We start from the raw sequence: 17,900 nt of genomic DNA on the forward strand, positions 1-17,900 counted from the left end.
GAAAGGAAAGGAAAGGAAAGGAAAGGAAAGGAAAGGAAAGGAAAGGAAAGGAAAGGAAAGGAAAGGAAAGGAAAGGAAAGGAAAGGAAAGGAAAGGAAAGGAAAGGAAAGGAAGGAAGAAAGAAGGAAGAAAAGAAAGAAATAAAGAAGGAAGGAAAAAGAGAAAGAAAGAAAGGAAGAAAGAAAAAAGAAAAAAGAAGGGAGAGACAGCAGTGAGACAGAAAGGAGGGAAAAACAGAGAGCATGCTTTAGTCTAAGAATGATTAAAATCCAAGATTTCTTTAAAAATTTAAAAAAAAAAACGTTTTCTTTGTCACATGGAATGATGGGAACTTGCCTTGCTGAAGGCTCAATTATCTGAAGGTGGCACAGTGGATAGAGTACTGGGCCAGGAGTCACAAAGACCCGAATTTGAATATAGCCTCAGTCACTTACTGACTGTGATTCTGGGCAAGCCACTTAACCTCTGTTTTCCTCAGTATACTCACCTCCCAGGGTTGTTTTGAAGATCAAATGAAGTAATATTTGTAAACAGTACTTAGCACAGAATCTGGCACATAGTAGGCACTTCATAAATGCTTACTCCCTTCCCCCTATCTACAACTTAACCTCCCCCTCCAAGGTTTGAAGGCACAAATGCTGTAGGGATTCTAACAGATCAGTAAGGAAGAAAAATATGGTTCTATAGCGCTTAGAAATTTACAAAGCACTTTCCTCACTCCACTCCTGTGAAATGAGAGGGCAAATACTCTGAGCCTCATTCTCAGAGAGGGGATGACAGTAAGAAAGAGGAACATGATCTGATCTGGGGCTTCTAACAATAAGTATACTGCCCTTTCCTCTATGCCCCACCATCTGCATTTGGAAGCAGCATCCACAGCCCCTTACTAATAATTCAAGGTTCTAACAATTCCACATGAGATATTTATAGGGAGTTCTTAGGACTCTCTGTACCTCCATCACCATGTTATTTATATACAACACCAGTGTTAGCTAAACCCTCCCTACTTGCAGGAAATACTCACTTGCTGAAGATCAGTGAATCAGCTTATTGAGGGCTAATTACTCATGGAACTCTAGTGTGCAGGGTGAAAGTGCAAAAGTCTTTCTTTATCTCTCTCCATAGGTACAAATGCCACCCAAGTAGCCCCCACGTTTGGAGGAGGGGAATGCCTGGAGATCCATTTGTTTTTCAGTGAACAAAGGCTTAAGGGGCCCATTCTGAAATTTGTGCTTGGAAAGTGTAGGGACAAAATTTTCTCCACTTAAGAGATTGATCACTAGTGAATGGCATTCCCTGAAAAAATGATTTGACTCCTAGGGAAATTTCAACCCTTTGATTTCTAGCTAAAATAAAACCAGCTGCTGATTCCCTATGTGTCCAGAGGCCAAGAATGGCAAGTGGAGGGGTCTGGGGTGGAGGAGGAGGGCTGCTACTCAGTTCTTCAGAAGATTATAAATAGGGATGTGGTTGAGGGGGAGGAAGGGTCCCTGGAGAGAGCTTAATGAGCAAGGCAGGTTTCCAGTTTGGTCGAGGAGCAATGGAGAAATCTCAGGGTTCTGTCCCAGCCCTGCTGCTAATCTGACACCTGTTCCTGGGTGGGCAATTATAGACAACCTCCTGACAAGGAGCAGTAAGATTCACCAGCAGAGACTTGAGTTTGGGCAGGAAATATTTGTCACCTGCTAAGAATGAAAACTTTCCCAAATTCCCTGGTTCGGGGGAAACTACAAAGACAATGGATGTCATTTCTGCCAGAATTCGACAAAGCTGTGTGTGAGAAGATTCTGCAGCAAACCTGCAAGAAGACAGCAATGTGAATGATAGTATAAAAAAAAAAGGTTGAAATCAGCAAATTGTATTCAAAGAAGCAACACTTCCCTTTTTTGGTGACTGGCTTCTTGTCACTGATGATTGATAGAGCGAGATGCACCGAAGTCTATGCTACTGCAATTCTCTAGCAATCCCAGTGTCTGAGATCGGAGGCCCCAAATGTAATTTAAAATAAGGCAAGAGCCTGCAGGTTGAACTATGGGCCAGAAGTGACAAGTAACAAACTATCTGCTAATTCTCCTCAGAAATGGCTTTGGAGTATTCAGAAAGGGCATTCAGGGAAGCTAGGAAATAGGAGTTTACCTGGGACCAGGAGGAGATTTGGGGGACAGCAATATTGACGGGTCTCCTGCTTGTTATCACTGTTACCAAATTGTCAAGAATTCAAAAATATCACTGCAGACTTCAGTTAACCTTCTCCAGAAACTAGCCTTAGCCTAACTGCCAAATTCCAGGAGCCCTGACTATATCTGAGAAATGCTGTAAATGTAAATGATGGTCTCCCTTTTTAGAAGAGCAATTTCTTTTTACTGACAGATTTTCTCCTCTTTTTTTATCTAACATCTGTAATCTACTTTATTTAACTGACATTTAGTACAAACTGTTTTTGCTTGTCTCATGGAAATTGGTTTGTGAGCAAGGGCTGAGTGCTGTGAGAAGACAAGGCACCAGGAAACCCAGGTTCTTGTCAATTTTTCTACCAACTCTTTGGCCTATAACATTTTTTTTGTCTATTCCTGGGTGAAAATGACAACTTACCAGGCAGTGGTGAGGACCTGCAAGGGGTTGTTTTGAAAAGAGCTAAATTGATTCACTTTCTCTTAGAATTCAAAAAAGAGCTTAAGAGAAAATACCTAGCCATCCCCCTTGAGAAAAGAGCTATTGAGAGGGCATAGAAAAGAAAAGGTAGCAATATGTATAAAGTCTTTCCTAACTAAAATTTACAAACTATTTTAATAAGACCAAAGATTAAAGGCCAACTAGCAGGTGTTTGTGTGTGTGTGTGTGTTAGAATCTTCTGGCAGTCCAGTAAAGCAAAGGCCCACTTCTCAAAATAATGTTTTTAAATGTATAAAAGATTGTATGACATATTAAAATTGGTTACACAAGAAACCAATTATATTGAACTAGTTATAAAAAAATACTTTAAAAACAAGTTCATGGACCCCAGGTTAAGAACTCTGCTCTAAGAAGGCTTAGGTCTTTCTCCAGCTCACATTTTTACTACCTACATCCTAACAAATCATTTCTAAAAAGTTCATTGCAAAATGTAAAAATGGCTAAATAAACATTAGTTGTTGTTATTGTGACCTCACACCTGAGAAACAGTGCTCAGTTTCTTCATCTGTGAAATGAGAAGATCAGCCCACATGACCAAGTCTAGACCCCTTAGGCTCTTCACTACTTGGCCCCCCCTCACTGAGCAGCTTAAGCACCACCACTTGCCCAGCACTGGCTTCCCTCCAATTAGGCTAGACCCATTGTTATCCTTCACCTCCCTTCTTGTTCATACTGCCTCACTCACCTGGAATTCCCCTGCACTTGCCCATTCCAAAACCTAATTTTCCTCGAAAGCAAAATTTAAGACCTTCATCTTTTATACTTGATTACGAAATTTAGCATTTGATCACATACACTTAGTATTGTTCTCTAGTTTCATCAATGTCAATATTATCTTCCCAATTACAGAGTAAATTCCTTGAGAGTTGGGCTAATGCCCTATTTTTTTTTTGTAACGCCAACATACTGTGCCAGATTAGGCATATAGATGTTAGCAGGTGTAGGTCAGTGGTATCAAAATCAAATAAAAACAGGACCACTAAACTTTATATAAGGATCCCTGCTGAACTCACATTGACTTAGAAAAACCACATATGAACATGATCCATGTTCCACTGTATTTTTATTTATTTTGTGAAGTATTTCCCAATTACATTTTAATCTGGTTCCAGTGGGCTTGACTTGGAGTCAGGAGACCTGGGTCCAGGACCGTGGGTAAATAACCTTTCTAAATGTGATCCTCAAAACATGGTCGAGGGGGTGACTCCTTTCATGGGGTCTGGAAAGTCAAAACTATTTAAATAATCCCACTAAGAAGTTTTAATTTCTAATACAGTAAATATCAATTGACATTACTCCACATAAAAAATGCTCATTGGGGGATCCTCCATAATTTTTGAGTGCAAAGGAGTCCTGAAACCGAAAAGTTTGAAAACGAATGCTCTAAACTTAAGTTTCTTCATCAAATGGAGACAATGATACTTTGTACAACCTATCTTATAGGGTTATTATGAAGAAAGCACTTTGAAAATGTTTATGTAATTGTGGGTCTGCTAAGTAGCTCAGTAGATAGTGTTGGGCTTGGAGTTAGTAAGACTCATCTTCCTGAAATCAAATCTGCCCTCAGACACTTACTAGCTCTGTGACCCTGGGGAAGTCACTTAACCTTGTTTGCCTCAGTTTCTCATCAGCAAAGTAAACCAGAGAAGAAAATGGCAAACCACTCTAGTATCTTTGCCAAGAAACCCCAGCTACAGTCTTGAAGAGCTGAACACAACTGAGAAACAATTGAAAAACCAATATAATTTTGAGTTCTTATTACACAACTGAGAAACAATTGAAAAACCAATATAATTTTGAGTTCTTATTTTTTAAGGAATTACTAAAATAATTGTCATAAAAAGGGATAAAAACATTTTATGAGCCTAAAACACTCCTCTTAAAAAGTTTAAATCACACTAATTAAGTAAATACAGAGCAAGGCATCATGGTATAGTAGATAGAGAACTGGCCAAAGGAGTTAGGAAGACCTGGGGTCTGGAGGCAATATAATACATTGGAAAGGGCACTGGGCCTGGAATCAGAAAGTCTGGGTTCAAATTCCATTTCTGACACTACTACCTGTGTGATGTTGGGCAAGTCACTTAATTTTCCTGGGCTTAATATTCCTTCCTTATTTCTAAAATTAAGGGATTAGACTACCTGAATGGCTTCTCAGGTCCCTTCTAGATCTGAAATGATAATTCTATGAATAAGTCCCACCTTAGACTCATACTGTCCATATGACCCTGCACAAATCACTTAGCCTCTCACTGGCCCCAGGAAACATTCTTAGACTATTAAATTGCAGAATAGTTGATGATATGCATTAGTAAAGGGAGTTTCTTCACTGGGGACTTTCCTGCTCCAATGAAATCACTGGTTAGGCAAAAAAAAAAAAAATACATTCAACTCCTGCAAAATGTCTACAGATTCACTCAAAATGTATGTAAGACCAATATGTGAAACTTCTGTCCTCTCTAGGGATAAATGAACAAAAAAAGCAAAAAAAAAAATACCCCAAATTATCATAAACAAAGGTTTGCATTTGATTTGGTGATCTTTCTGAATTTTAAAAATACTTTGCAAATGTAAATATATGGGCAGTTATAACTTTGATGAATGGAAAGTCACCTATTTAAAGTCATGATAATTTGACATCCATAGAATTCTCATGTTTTTAATTTTTAGAAAACAAAAAATGCACTTTATTAGCTAAGATCCTGCTGGGTGAATTATTGTGCTCTGCTGGTATTATTGAAGGCCCTTAAAATGATGATGAAGATTATAAAATCCCATCTTTCCTCCAAGACATTTGAGTATGATGAGAGAAGAAAGTGTAACATTCCCCAACTCCTATCCAAATTATCTGTGTAGGTTCCCAGATGCCAACTGCTCTTCACTATTCTCAGGCTCTAGGGGGTGTCCCTGTGGCTTGTGGCTTCTAACACTATTGCTCCTGAACCCTCACTGGTATATGCCCCCTTAATAATTAGAATCAGGTGAACTCTCATTAACTTTTAGAAATGAGATTAACTAAAGAGGGTATGGCTAGAATAAGGGGTATAAAATATTTTTCCTATGGCAAATGTACACTCCTCCCTTTACATGTCCTTTGGGAGAATGGACTCAAACATAAAGTACAGTAGTATTGAGGCACACATGTGGCAAAGGGTGCCTCCCACCTCCTGACCCCAGCCCCCATTTTTCCATTTGTAGAGTTTTCATGAAGTTCTCCTTTGATGTTGTTAGCTGTCTCTCTGCTAGGCTCCAGGTATCAGTGCCTTTCTAAAGTTCATAGCTAGCCCTTCTCTCTTTAAGTGTCATATTCCTTAAAACTATAGCCATTCTCATCCCTAAGTCTTTTCACATTTGTCTGCAAGGGCTTCCATTGTCGTTAGCCACTACTTCTCTGGTAGCCATTGCTACTGACTGGTTGCTGGTGGGACCTCTGATGGGACCTCAGTAGATCTCCTGAATTCATACAATCACCTGGGCACCCCCTGCCTCAGTCTAGTCATTTACTTAAGATCAGGAAAGAATAAGCACAAAAGAATCAGAGGTTTTATGTGTTCATGGATACATGGTGACTAGGTGGGCCAGCTTGACCCTCCCCCACACAACAGCTCAAAGTATCTCTTCTCATTCAAAACCACCAAAGAAAAGAGAATGAGATTTGAATGGATCACACCTTTTTTATGCACTCAGTTCAGGGTTAGTACCTTCTGCATCACTGGTTCTTCTACAGCCAATTAGAAGACTCTTTGTCAACAGATAGTACCAGCCTTTGAATCATCATGACCAGAAACTCATTCTCATGGTGACTTGGACTGAAATCATCTGCACGTGCTCAAGGGAGTAAGCACTCATTGATCAACCCCTTTATTAATTTTTAAATTTTAATTATTATTAATTTTCAGTCCTCATCTAATTATCTAGGATGCATTTTGAATTCATTGTTCATATCCCCAATCCAGAACAATTCTCTGGGGTCCAAGGGAGATTCAAATATTGTCCTTTTTAAATACCTTACTTAGTACCTTTTATCAAAAATTTTCAGAAAAGTAACTGTCATAGATCTTATACTGTTCCAAACTTACAGGCAGAAATTAAAATCATGCCCCGCCCCCAAATACAGAGTTATGCAGATTCAACAAATAGCATTTTATAAAACTTATCAGAAATTATTTCTTACCTTATATTTATAAAGTACCTGATTTAGTGCTTGCAAAAGCATGTACCTCCATAGTATAGCACCACTCAGGGACTACTTTTCCAACTCCCATTAAAATTGGTGGGTGAGGTCTCCAGAAGAAAACGCACTACTACCCTCAGGATTTTAGAGGTAACCCTGAGGGGCTGTGTTTCTACTATTGCTCATGAGCCCCCACTGGTGTGCTTCCTATTGATTATCAATCAGTCACGTCAATTAGCTGTTAGAAAAAGGGTATTTACTAAGGTAATACAGTAAGAATATTTAGTATAAAACAGTCTCTCTCCCTGCCCCCCCCCACCCAAGCTAGAGGCACATTCTTGCTCTAGATACATCCTGGGGAAAGTAGGCTCAAATTTAAAGTACAAGTATAGAGAGATTTATAAATAATTGCATGTGACAAAAGGGTATCGCATAGCTATTGATTATTGGAAATCCTCTTCTTCCTTTGTAGAGGCTCCTCTTATATGTGGTTGTCCTCTGGGTTTTGAGTGTTGATGCCTTCCATAACTGGCACATTTCACTGTTAAAAGGGCTCATAGTTCCAGATGCTGCCACTGTTCTTAGGTGATTTTTTTTTGCAACCATTTTCATTTGCTTCATTTATCATGGAATGAATGGTCATTTATTAAGCATAGATCACTGTGCTAAATTACACTGGGGATACAAATAGTCCCTGCTCTCATGGAGCTCACATTCTAATTGGGGAGAAACACATATTTCTACTGCAAGCAAGACAGAAAGATCCATGGTCCTTACAGTACAAGGGCAAAGTAGATAATAACTCCTCTTCTTTTTTTTTTTTTTAAAGCAATCGGGTTTAAGTAACTTGCTCAAGGTTACACGGCCAGTTGTTTCTGGGTGTGGTACTGAGTGTCTGAGCCCGGGATTCGATCTCCAGGTCATCCCAACACTGGAGCCGGTGCTCTTACTCCTGTGCTACCTGGCCGCCCCTAACTCCTCTTTCTTAACATCATTTCTACTGATAAAAATCTTCTAAGTTTCTGATATTGAACCACTTACAGTAAAAGGACCCTGTTGTGAACTTTGTTTTCTGGGTCTTCAATAGATGTGGCTGTAATGCTTGAAGGAACAGTTAGCCACCAGGCTGCATTTCCACAGGAGCGGCTTGCCAGGATGAAAGCATTGTATTCTTCACCATTCATTGCTACGGGCTCCAGTAGACTCTACTACCAACCCCTGTCACCAGAGTCCCATCTCATATGTCATCAGAATCTCCTGAACTGGAAGGGGAGAGACACAGAGACAGAGAGAGAGACCCTCTTCACCCCACCATTAAGTGATTCCCTCATAGACTTGACTGGCGATCTTCAACCACTATATTTGTTTGACAATACTCTTTACTATCCTGAACTGGCTTGCTTTATTTTGTACATAGGCCAAGAAGTGTATCCTATTCTTTCAGCCAACCACAGACTATTTCCTGAGTGGCATCAGCTGTCTATCCAATGATTAATGATCCCCATTCATCCAGTTTGCACACTAGATCATTCAACTGAGCTGCCTTTTTTAATTACACTAATTGGGGTGGAGATCGAAGTCCTCAGCTAGAAGGAAGAAAGGGAAGGAGGAAGGGAGGGAGGGAGGAAGGAAGGAAGGAAGGAAGGAAGGAAGGAAGGAAGGAAGGAAGGAAGGAAGGAAGGAAGGAAGGAAGGAAGGAAGGAAGGAAGAGGAGCAGCTAGGTGGCGCAGTGAGTAAAGCGCCAGCCTGAAGTCAGGAGGACCCAAGTTTGGTTCCGGCCTCAGACACTTAACACCCACACAAAAAAACTAGCCGTGTAACCCTCGGGCAAGTTACTTAACCCCAATTGCCCTCCAAAAGGCAAAAAAAAAAAAAAAGGAAGGAAAGAAAAAGGGAGGAGAAGGAAGATAAATTTAAAAGTAAATAAATAATAGGCTCAAATAATTACTCTCTTCCATTATTTTTCTTCTTGCTAAGTATAATACCATCCCAGAATGAACATTATAACATCACAATAAGCGGAAAATAGAGCCTATTAAAAATGAGAGGTGACTTTACTTCATAGATGGATATTTTTTAATGAAGTATACCTCCAAGTTTCTTAAGGGCTTCAGTTTTTAGATCATTCAGGATATGGATTTGGTCATCAAAATTTTAGGTGTTATTCAACTAAATTTTTAATTTATCTATTAAGTGCCTACCATAAGCAAGGCCCTGGACCCCATACCCTGGAGAGACAAAAAGATGATGTAAGACAAATACTCTGCCCTTAAGGAGGGAAAGACCTATATGCAAACAACTACATTACAGGTAGAATATAAGTTAATTCAAAGGCAATGTCAAAAAGGTTATGAACAATGGGTGAGATCACTATCAGTCATCCTTTAGCTTTCCTGCCAAATGTAAAAGGCCAAGGGACTTGCCCAAGGTCACCCAGCAAGTGAGTGGCAGAATCTGGACTGGTTTTGTGAAACTGAACATCAACTTAATCCAAGAAGCCCATGGCAGTGATTTAAATGTATAACACAGATAATAGCTTTAAAAATTTGACTCTCTCGTTGTGACCATAAAACAATTCTGGAAGGCAGCTTTAAATGAAACAGTTTTCATTGTTCAGACATCTAAAAAGCCAACCAGCTTTCAGAAATGACTAAATGACCTACTAGTATTCTTTATTCTTTTTTCTTTTTTAATGGAGGCTTTCGCTCCCCTGCTGAGACCACGTATTATATCCAGTTTCACATCAGAATGAATTTTTGTGGCTAAGTTTGAAAACCTCCTGAAAATAGCAATTAATAATGGAAAAGCTGACAGACCCATAAGTGTAGTGGCATGAATGGCGCTGCTATAATTATGTGCCTTGGTGTGCTTATATACATGTAAACACATTATAAAAATATCGTATGTGTGTGTGTGTATGTGACAGTGTGTCCTCATACAGGTAGTTGAGGAAGTGAATGCATATGCATCCAATTCAATTCAACAAATATTTATTGAATATAAAATATGCATAGCCTTGGATTAGGTGCGATTGAAAATAAAATCTCAGTTTTACATTTGGGTAACCCTCCTTATTTCTCAAAGCGCTTTACATAAGTGATTTCATTTGGTCCTCAAAACAATTCCTTACTTGAGGATGTTGTTATACAATTTGACAGATGAAGAAACTGAGTCAGTGAGGTTAAGTGACTTTCCATCAAAGCTGGCTCTAGAATTGGGGTCTGATGGCTTTCATTTCAGTATCATTTCCACTATTCTGTGCTATATTCTTCTACCACTCTAAATGACAGCCTGTTCTTCAGAAGCAAATATAGTATGTTTTCGTGATTGCAAAATCTCCCCAAAGTGACACTTCATTGTAATAGCCAATTGTCGATAGTCTGAAAAATAATTAGGAGTTTACAGACTTCTTTAGAAAGAGTTTGATAATTTGAACACCTGAAAATTTGGGAAGGAGGAAAAAAAAACCTGTGTGACACCCTAGTAGTTGTCATTCAGAGGAACATGTCAGAGATTCCTCTGAAATCAAGGAAATGCCTTGTTGAAGAAGGAAAAAAAATCCTTAAGGCTATATGGCACTGAGTGAAATCTATATTTATATTAGTTTTCTTTATTAAATCAGTTTCATTGGAATTCAAATGTTGGAATGCTAAAATTAGTTGCTTTGCTAGAATCATGACCATTGTGATGGATTTCAATGAAGTTGGAAGCCAAGAGACAGTAGCCTTTTACCCACACGTTAATGGAAAAAGCTAATGGTAGCAGTGAAATCTGAATACTCTATATGTTCATTAAAAAAAACCCAACAACTTGGTGATCTTATGTGTTTTTGTGGAGCATTTCTTGGCATGAGGCTCTGATCACAAAAGCATATTCAAGGGATAGTAAATGGACGTTATGTACCCCCATATCTAAAAATACTATTAAGGAGTTCTGCGTTGTATACACGCTGTCAGCTGTTATTGGACATCCCCTGGGTGTTTAATAACAGTGGGTATGTGCTAGTGTTCTAGGCACTCTGTACAACCAAGAGGTTTCTATGTTAGACTTTAGAGAGATGTGACAATTATCAGACACCATGCTTCAGCATCATTCCATTTGCTATGTGTGTTGTTTGTGTGACCGTGGTTCATTTTTGATGGGGAAAAAAAAAACTTGTCAAAATACTTTATAATTTTTCTTTCACTAAAATCTAGTCTTATTACAAATGGCCAATTTTATTATTCCCTACCCTCATTAAGAACAATTGGGTCTCCCTGCCTAAGAGCAGCTCTCTAAATGCTTGTACTAATATCTGTTATGTCTGGTCACTTTCCAGTTTGAAAATGTGTGAATTTCCTTTCTAATATTCTAGGGGAAAGCGATGGTATTTGCCCCACTCCGAGGGAATACTTTAAACCAGTTTTGCAATCTAGCTGAAAAAGCTGGTTTCTCTCTCCAAAGACATGAAAATTATGATGAACACATTTCAAACTTCCACTCCAAGGTTAGTTTTCTGCTTGTGTTAGATAACACTTTAATCCGCATTGCATTTTGAAGAGATCATGGTCTTTTTGGCAGGTAACCTAAATATTTGATTAAAGTACTCCTTAGGTGTGTTGCTTCTGAACAGCTATTTGTATCTGATTATTTTTGTGTGGCAAAGTCATCTTTTATCTTTGCATGTCTAGGAGGATTTTACAGAAACAGCGCCTGTTTACTCTTTTTTCTGTAACAAACTAATCTTTCCATTCATAATAGACTAATTTGTGGAATGCAGGGGAGATGGCATAGAAATGAATAATAAACAAGCATTTATATTTTAATGAAAAAACCTACCGCCTTTAAGTAGGTTAAATGCTTTGCTGTCCCAAAATAAATAGAAGGTGAATGTCTAATTGTATCATATCGTACTGTAAATCCTTATCTCCCCTGGCTTTATAGCTGGGTCAGTTGGCAGTTTCAGACCGCTAAATCTCATACAGAATTTCACAGTTGCGAGGTTATATGTCAGATCGAGGAGCTACAAGATTTAGGTCAAAAGCACTTATCTGAGAGTGATTTCTAAGCTTGCTTACATAAAGCAGTGTTATCAGCCTTTTTATTATTTATAGGAAAAGAGTAATGTAGGACACAGAGAGGCAGGTGTTCCACAGAAAACTTTTTAGGAATCCCACGTTTGTTAATACATGTCAGGCTTATCAGGATCACATTTATTACCTCTGATGATTTTAGGACATTTCTCCAAGCCTCACAGAAATCGCCTGTGCTGAGCTAATCTGACCTCAGCAAGATCCTTTGGCTTGCCGTGGTTTTGCAAGTTGTAGCTGCAAAAAGTAAAGGCCTGACCTTGATTTCCTCCTGGGAAAATATTAATAGCCTCCTCAACACTCTTTATTATCCATTGGCATAGTAGGCAATGTCTTGTTTTTAGAAAAAAAAAATGGATGCAGAATGAGTTTCATCTTTGAAGAAAGAATGAGGAAGCCAGGCACTTTCTGGAAATGCACTGACTTCCTAAGGTCACCAGAGTCCCATTTTAGTCCCTGGAAGAAGGTTTACTAAAATGGGACCTTATGGACTGAAAGAGTTAAATACTTCTATAACTAGCAATTTATTCCTTCTGACAGAATCTGGTCCACCATTTATTATAGGGGGGGAGGGGAAGAAAATTACATGTAACTCAGCTCTCATCCAGTTGCCTAGAAGCCTATTTTCCATCATTCACCCCACCCCCAGAACAGGAAGAATGGCTTTTAGGGTATTATGTGGTAGGTGGAATGTTCTCTCCTACTCCCCTTTTTTCTCCTTTCCTCATAACAGAGTGGTCTCCCCTCCGGCTATAGTTACTAGGGAAGAGATTAGAGGTACAGAGGTCACCTGATGATGAATTTTAACATGATGCCATGCACTTATATAAATGTGAATCATCATTATCATCTCCTGGAACATCAAATGTATTTTCTCATTGTCAGCTTGTAAAATCCAAGTTACTGGGTGATTACATGGGGCTGTGCACTCTGGGATGCTTCCACCCTGTCTTCTACCGTGACCATTCTAAAGACCTTGGCTACCCTTCCCAATCCCTCCCCTGCTTTACCTGTATAAGTGGTCAGTGAACAGTGACTTTCTCTTTAAACTCTGCCTGATGCCTACCTCAGCATGGTGCACGCCCATAAATAAGCACCCTCAAAAATAATCATTGACTGATTGACTAGTTCCACAAAAGTAGCATTTATTGAATAAGTAGAATTGACAGAGGGCCTTAATTCATTATCTCAGCATAAATGTCTAAAAATCAAAGTATGTGAGTTTTCCCCTTTTCATTCATTTTACATATTACCTCAGGGATCTCTTTTGTCATCTTTTAAGTAGCAGGAATGTAATACAATATTGCTGGGAGGAGATGTGCAGGGAGAGCTTTAGGTAATTGGTATAAAATGATGGCTACAATATACCCAAAGTTTTTTTGGTGGTGTTTAGCCCAAAATGGGAAAGAGTGCTGGATTTAGAATTTGGAGACATGGATTTGAATCCTGGCTGCCTCAGTTTTCCTAATCTGTAAAATGAGAATATTGGGCTAAAAGATACCCATCCAGCTCAAAATCCTAATACTACACGACTATCATATGGTGTCAGCCAGTTTGAGGCCCTCTGATGCCTCTATCAAGAGGGGGACCTGAACAGAGACATGCAGCACCAGGCTTTCCAGCATTAAGGGCCTCTGCTCACTTTAGAATACCTACTCTCAGGACAGACACATACTAGCAAAGCTATAAGGGATATACTTGTAGCTGTCATTTACAAAATGAGGGTATGCCGAAGGGATCCCCACTGAGCTTGGGCCTTTGGAGGGGGTTGGGGAGGTAGATGTTGTTGAGCAGGGCTAGCAGAGATGGTCTGGAGTGAATGCTGCATCCTTACAGATTCAGGGGTCTCTTTCCAAAGGATTCATTCTATGTCAAAGCCTCCAAGAGAGCTCCATTGTTTCTCTTTTGCTACCATTCCATCCCTCCTCAGGACATAGTAGGAAGCATCGGTGTTGAATGCTAGACAAATGACCCAAGCCCAGGAGTACTTGCTTGGGGATGTGAGCCTCCCTAGGGTAGGGAGGTAGGATGTCGACACTTGGAAGCTAGTGAACCCTAGCTTTAAAAGTTTTCCCTCTTAGTGGGGGAAACCAGTTGTTTTCCCTTCCATCTCCTTCAAAACTTCCATCTTCCCTGGGATGAGACTGCTCCCAAATGAAGGAGAGGAGTTTTCCTTCAGGCTGCATGTTATCCTCTTAGCCCTACTGTTTTGGAATAGAGCGTAACCAGCTGGAGAACTGTAAGACGCCTGATAATACAGCTCTTTGCTGCTGTCCCGTCTTAATCTTGTTACACAAATGGTTGTGAAGAGATTCATGAATTTTAATTTTGCCCTCTGCATTAGTGCCTCATGTCACTCATACACAGCTGCTTCCTATGTAGACTTTTTCACCCCTCCTCCTACAACAGGGGGAAAAAAATTAGTTACAATCTTGGCAGTAGTGCAAGTTAAAAAAAAAAATCCACAGATTTAGGCAGCCACCCATGAAGCTGATTAACAGTCAGTGATCAGGAGGAACAGCTTTGCCTCTTAAACTTTTCACCTTTCATTGTTAGCTGTGAAATTTTATTTCCGTTAAAAAAGCAAGCCTGTAATCAAATCTGTGCCATTCTATACTTTCTGCCAGAGCTTTGGTTATACTGCACCCACCTTGCTCGGGAACTAATCTGCACGAGGTGGTAGATGCTCTTAAAACACTGGCTTTGCATCTGTCCCAGGGACTGGGAAGAAAAACACAACCTGGCTTGCCACTCCTACCTCTCAGGCCCTTTGCTAGCTAGCTCTGGCAGGCACTGCCCGGTTGGGTGGCTCAGACGTGTCCAGATGTGAGATTGGCAAATTGTTGAGGGATGCAGAGATCTGACTTAGGAAATGGAAGGAAATGCTATTAGCTTGGAGTTTTCTTAGTAAAAATTCCCTCATTCATAGAAATAGCCCTTAAGATGTCATTTGCTCTAAAGCATTATTTCTTTTCTATCTCAGAACTACCTGTGTCAATTTTCTCTCTGTGTATATATGTGCTCACATGCATGTGTGTGCATGTGCATGTGTGTGTGCATGCCCTTGGTAATGAAAATAGTCTCTGGCTCTGTGGTAAAGTCAGGACATTGTGTCAAAAGAACGGCCATATTGCATTTCTGCTTATCTATTCAAAATGCCACATTCTAAGTGGCTGGTGCTCAGAATCTGTGTGGTGTGCTGTTGATAATTGTGGATACTGTAAAGGGTAAACAGTATGAACTCCACTCCTGCGGCAGCTATTCACAGGGTAAGGCTGAGCGTGTTACATCCAATTATGAAGTAAAGCATAATGCTACTAATAGCAGCTATGTAATTTAGTTCAGTCCTCAAAGACCTTGCTTTAACCTGCAAAATTGAAAAATTGTTTTATTCACAATTTGCTTTTTGTTCATTTTTTTTAAAAAAAGGTGCCTTTTCATTTCTTAAAATTATAATTATTAATTGGGCACAGAAATATAGCTTTGATACATGGAATTACTCTTAAGCCATATAACATTCCCCACTGAAGCAGGTATTTTTCTAACTGTTTTGTGTGTATTTCAAGTACCCTGATGCTATAGTCTTGACACGTTCATGATCTGGTGACAGGTTATAATATTTTCTTGGAGGGTTCCCTCCTCCTCCATTGCTGGAAGGGCTCACAGATGGCATTGAACTGGACCTACCCCCTTCATGGAATGAAGCCTCTGTTTTGGCCTGCAGAGGTCAGCACAGAATCCAAGTTAAAAGTGGTTTCTAGCCCATATTTACAGAAGAATTATTTATCCCACATATTACCTCAGGGACTTTATAAAGAGCTCATTTGAGTCTCTCTCTATTAGTACATTGTGAGTGAGTAGGTCAGCTGATTCAAGCTGAGTAATCAACTTTCCTTTATCCTCACTCCCTGAGGAAAGAATTCAGCTGCCTTTGCCTCTCTCCACCCAGTATAAAGCATTTGGGGGGAATTCCCTCTGTCACTCTCCCAAGTGGGGGGCAAGTAGGATCAGAGATGTTTGGACTTAGTAGGTCCTGACTGGTGGTTTTGCTATAGGAAATCTGTGAGGTCATTTATCCTGTATTCTTCTAAGGATGAAAAGAATAGGGAACTGTGATTTTAAAAAAAAATTTAAAAACCCTTCACTATGTTGGGGTGACAAGAATCTGTAAAGATCTTTCCAAATTGACAGTCTTCTAGGAAATAAATGGAAGTTACTTCAGTGATTATGCAACTAACACCTCAATGAAGTAGATTAGAATGAAAAGACTAAATCATCCTTTTTCCCCTATGGATAGAGAAAAGTATGTTAATTAATGAGGGGCCCAAAGCTTCTAGAGCCACTTCCCAGCTAAGGACTATGCTCCAGAGAAGGCCTTCGTTCCAATTACATTTACACTAGCCTGTCCTAGACTAGCTCATATTTCATTTCTGGCCATTCTGGGAAAGAAAGCAGAGCTGAGCGTCTTCGTTTGTTTAGATTAGGGGTCATGTTTGGCTAATTTATCCCTAAGTTATTTCATTTTCCAGCTGAAAATAATATGCAGGGGGTGTCCTTACCCCAAACATTTAAAAATATATATTTAACAAGTAGTAAAATAAATGTAATCAAAGTTTGAAGGATTGGACACTCAAAAAAATGTTTGATATTTATAACTAGCAAAATATCTTTTACTGGCCAATTAAAGGAATGTTAACTCTAGATTTGTGAATCTTTTTTTAAATTTTAATTCATTATGGAAGGCCTTATGGAGCTTGAGCTAAGAAGTTGGGGCTCTATTTTTCTCTGAGAAAGGAATTTTGAATTTCACATCATTAATTTTTTAAAAAGATAAAACAAATAACAGATGCTTCAGGAGCTGCTATAGGGCCTTCCTGTTATCTAAACCCAGGCAAACCTTCTTGTGTCGGGGTATTGCTGGGGTCTGCTAATGTCTGGTGATCTCTAACACAATGGGGTGGGGAGGAGAATGGAGCTGCAGCATCATTACACATAGCTTGGCCTAGGGTGGTAAGTTAACCTCCTGGTGAAAAACTTCACACTTTCTGGTGAAATCCTTGGGTAATGTCATTAACTTCCTGAGTCAGTCATTTGTTGTTCAGATGCTTTTTGCAAAATGCTGCTTGGTTTATGTCCTGAAAAGTACTGCTCACAAAATAACCTACAATTCCCATCTCCATAATGCTATCATTGGGTTTTCCATAGAGTACTAAAATTTGTGTTTGCTTTTAAGTTCTGTATCAGGTTGTGAATGCTTGAGGGATGACATTTTTCATAAATGGTTAAAGTAAATTGCTATCTATAGGTAAAAACTGATCCTCCCTTATTTTTTTTTTTAAATTTTCAGTTGAAAAATGAAGAATGGGATACATATGAAGAAGACCTTCATTATCCACTTCTCCTAGTTTTAACCAAACATGGATAAAAGACTAAACTCAGAGAAGCCAAACATCAATATGTATAGTCATATATTTTTCAAAAAAATCTGAACATGTAATTGATAGAGAAAAGTTGTTTTTGGTGGGAGGGCACATTGACATTGGAAAGTCCTAAGATTTCTGCCTCGTATCACCTGCAGGATATTGTATGGTTTTGAGTTTTAGATTTTACCTTTTTTTTTTTTTAGATACAGTGATTCTCAAGCTCTCCAAAGATGTGTTTTCCCTGAATCAAATTTTTTGTTTGCCTGTGAAAACTCACATATACTTGTGGTGAACTCTAATGCTTTTCTGGTGAATTGGGATCAAAATTATTTTTACTTAGAGCCTTTTTTTATAGAGGTTTTCTTGTTTGGGGGAGACTTCTAAACAAGACATACATTGTGATTCTTCTTTCACCCCCCCCCAAAATGTCTTTGGAACCTCCCCCAAATTAACTGTTGCTGTGTCTCTGTCTCTGTCTCTGTCTCTGTCTCTCTCTCTCTCTCTCTCTCTCTCACACACACACACACACACACACACACACACACACACACACACACACAC

General features: G+C 39.3%; 1 protein-coding gene across 1 annotated transcript in view; it reads left to right on the forward strand.

The window, feature by feature from the left end:
* CAMKMT (calmodulin-lysine N-methyltransferase) overlaps positions 1-17,900 on the forward strand; it is a 536,206-nt gene extending 518,306 nt beyond the window's left edge. The window contains 2 exon segments of the mRNA XM_069071614.1: positions 11,202-11,333; positions 17,264-17,900. Coding sequence (XP_068927715.1) covers positions 11,202-11,333; positions 17,264-17,341 — 210 coding nt within the window. The 3' untranslated portion in view covers positions 17,342-17,900.

Source organism: Petaurus breviceps, unplaced genomic scaffold (genome assembly GCF_028583685.1).
Source record: "Petaurus breviceps papuanus isolate PSGF00001 unplaced genomic scaffold, PetGlider_PUasm1.0 90842, whole genome shotgun sequence".
Taxonomy (NCBI): domain Eukaryota; kingdom Metazoa; phylum Chordata; class Mammalia; order Diprotodontia; family Petauridae; genus Petaurus; species Petaurus breviceps.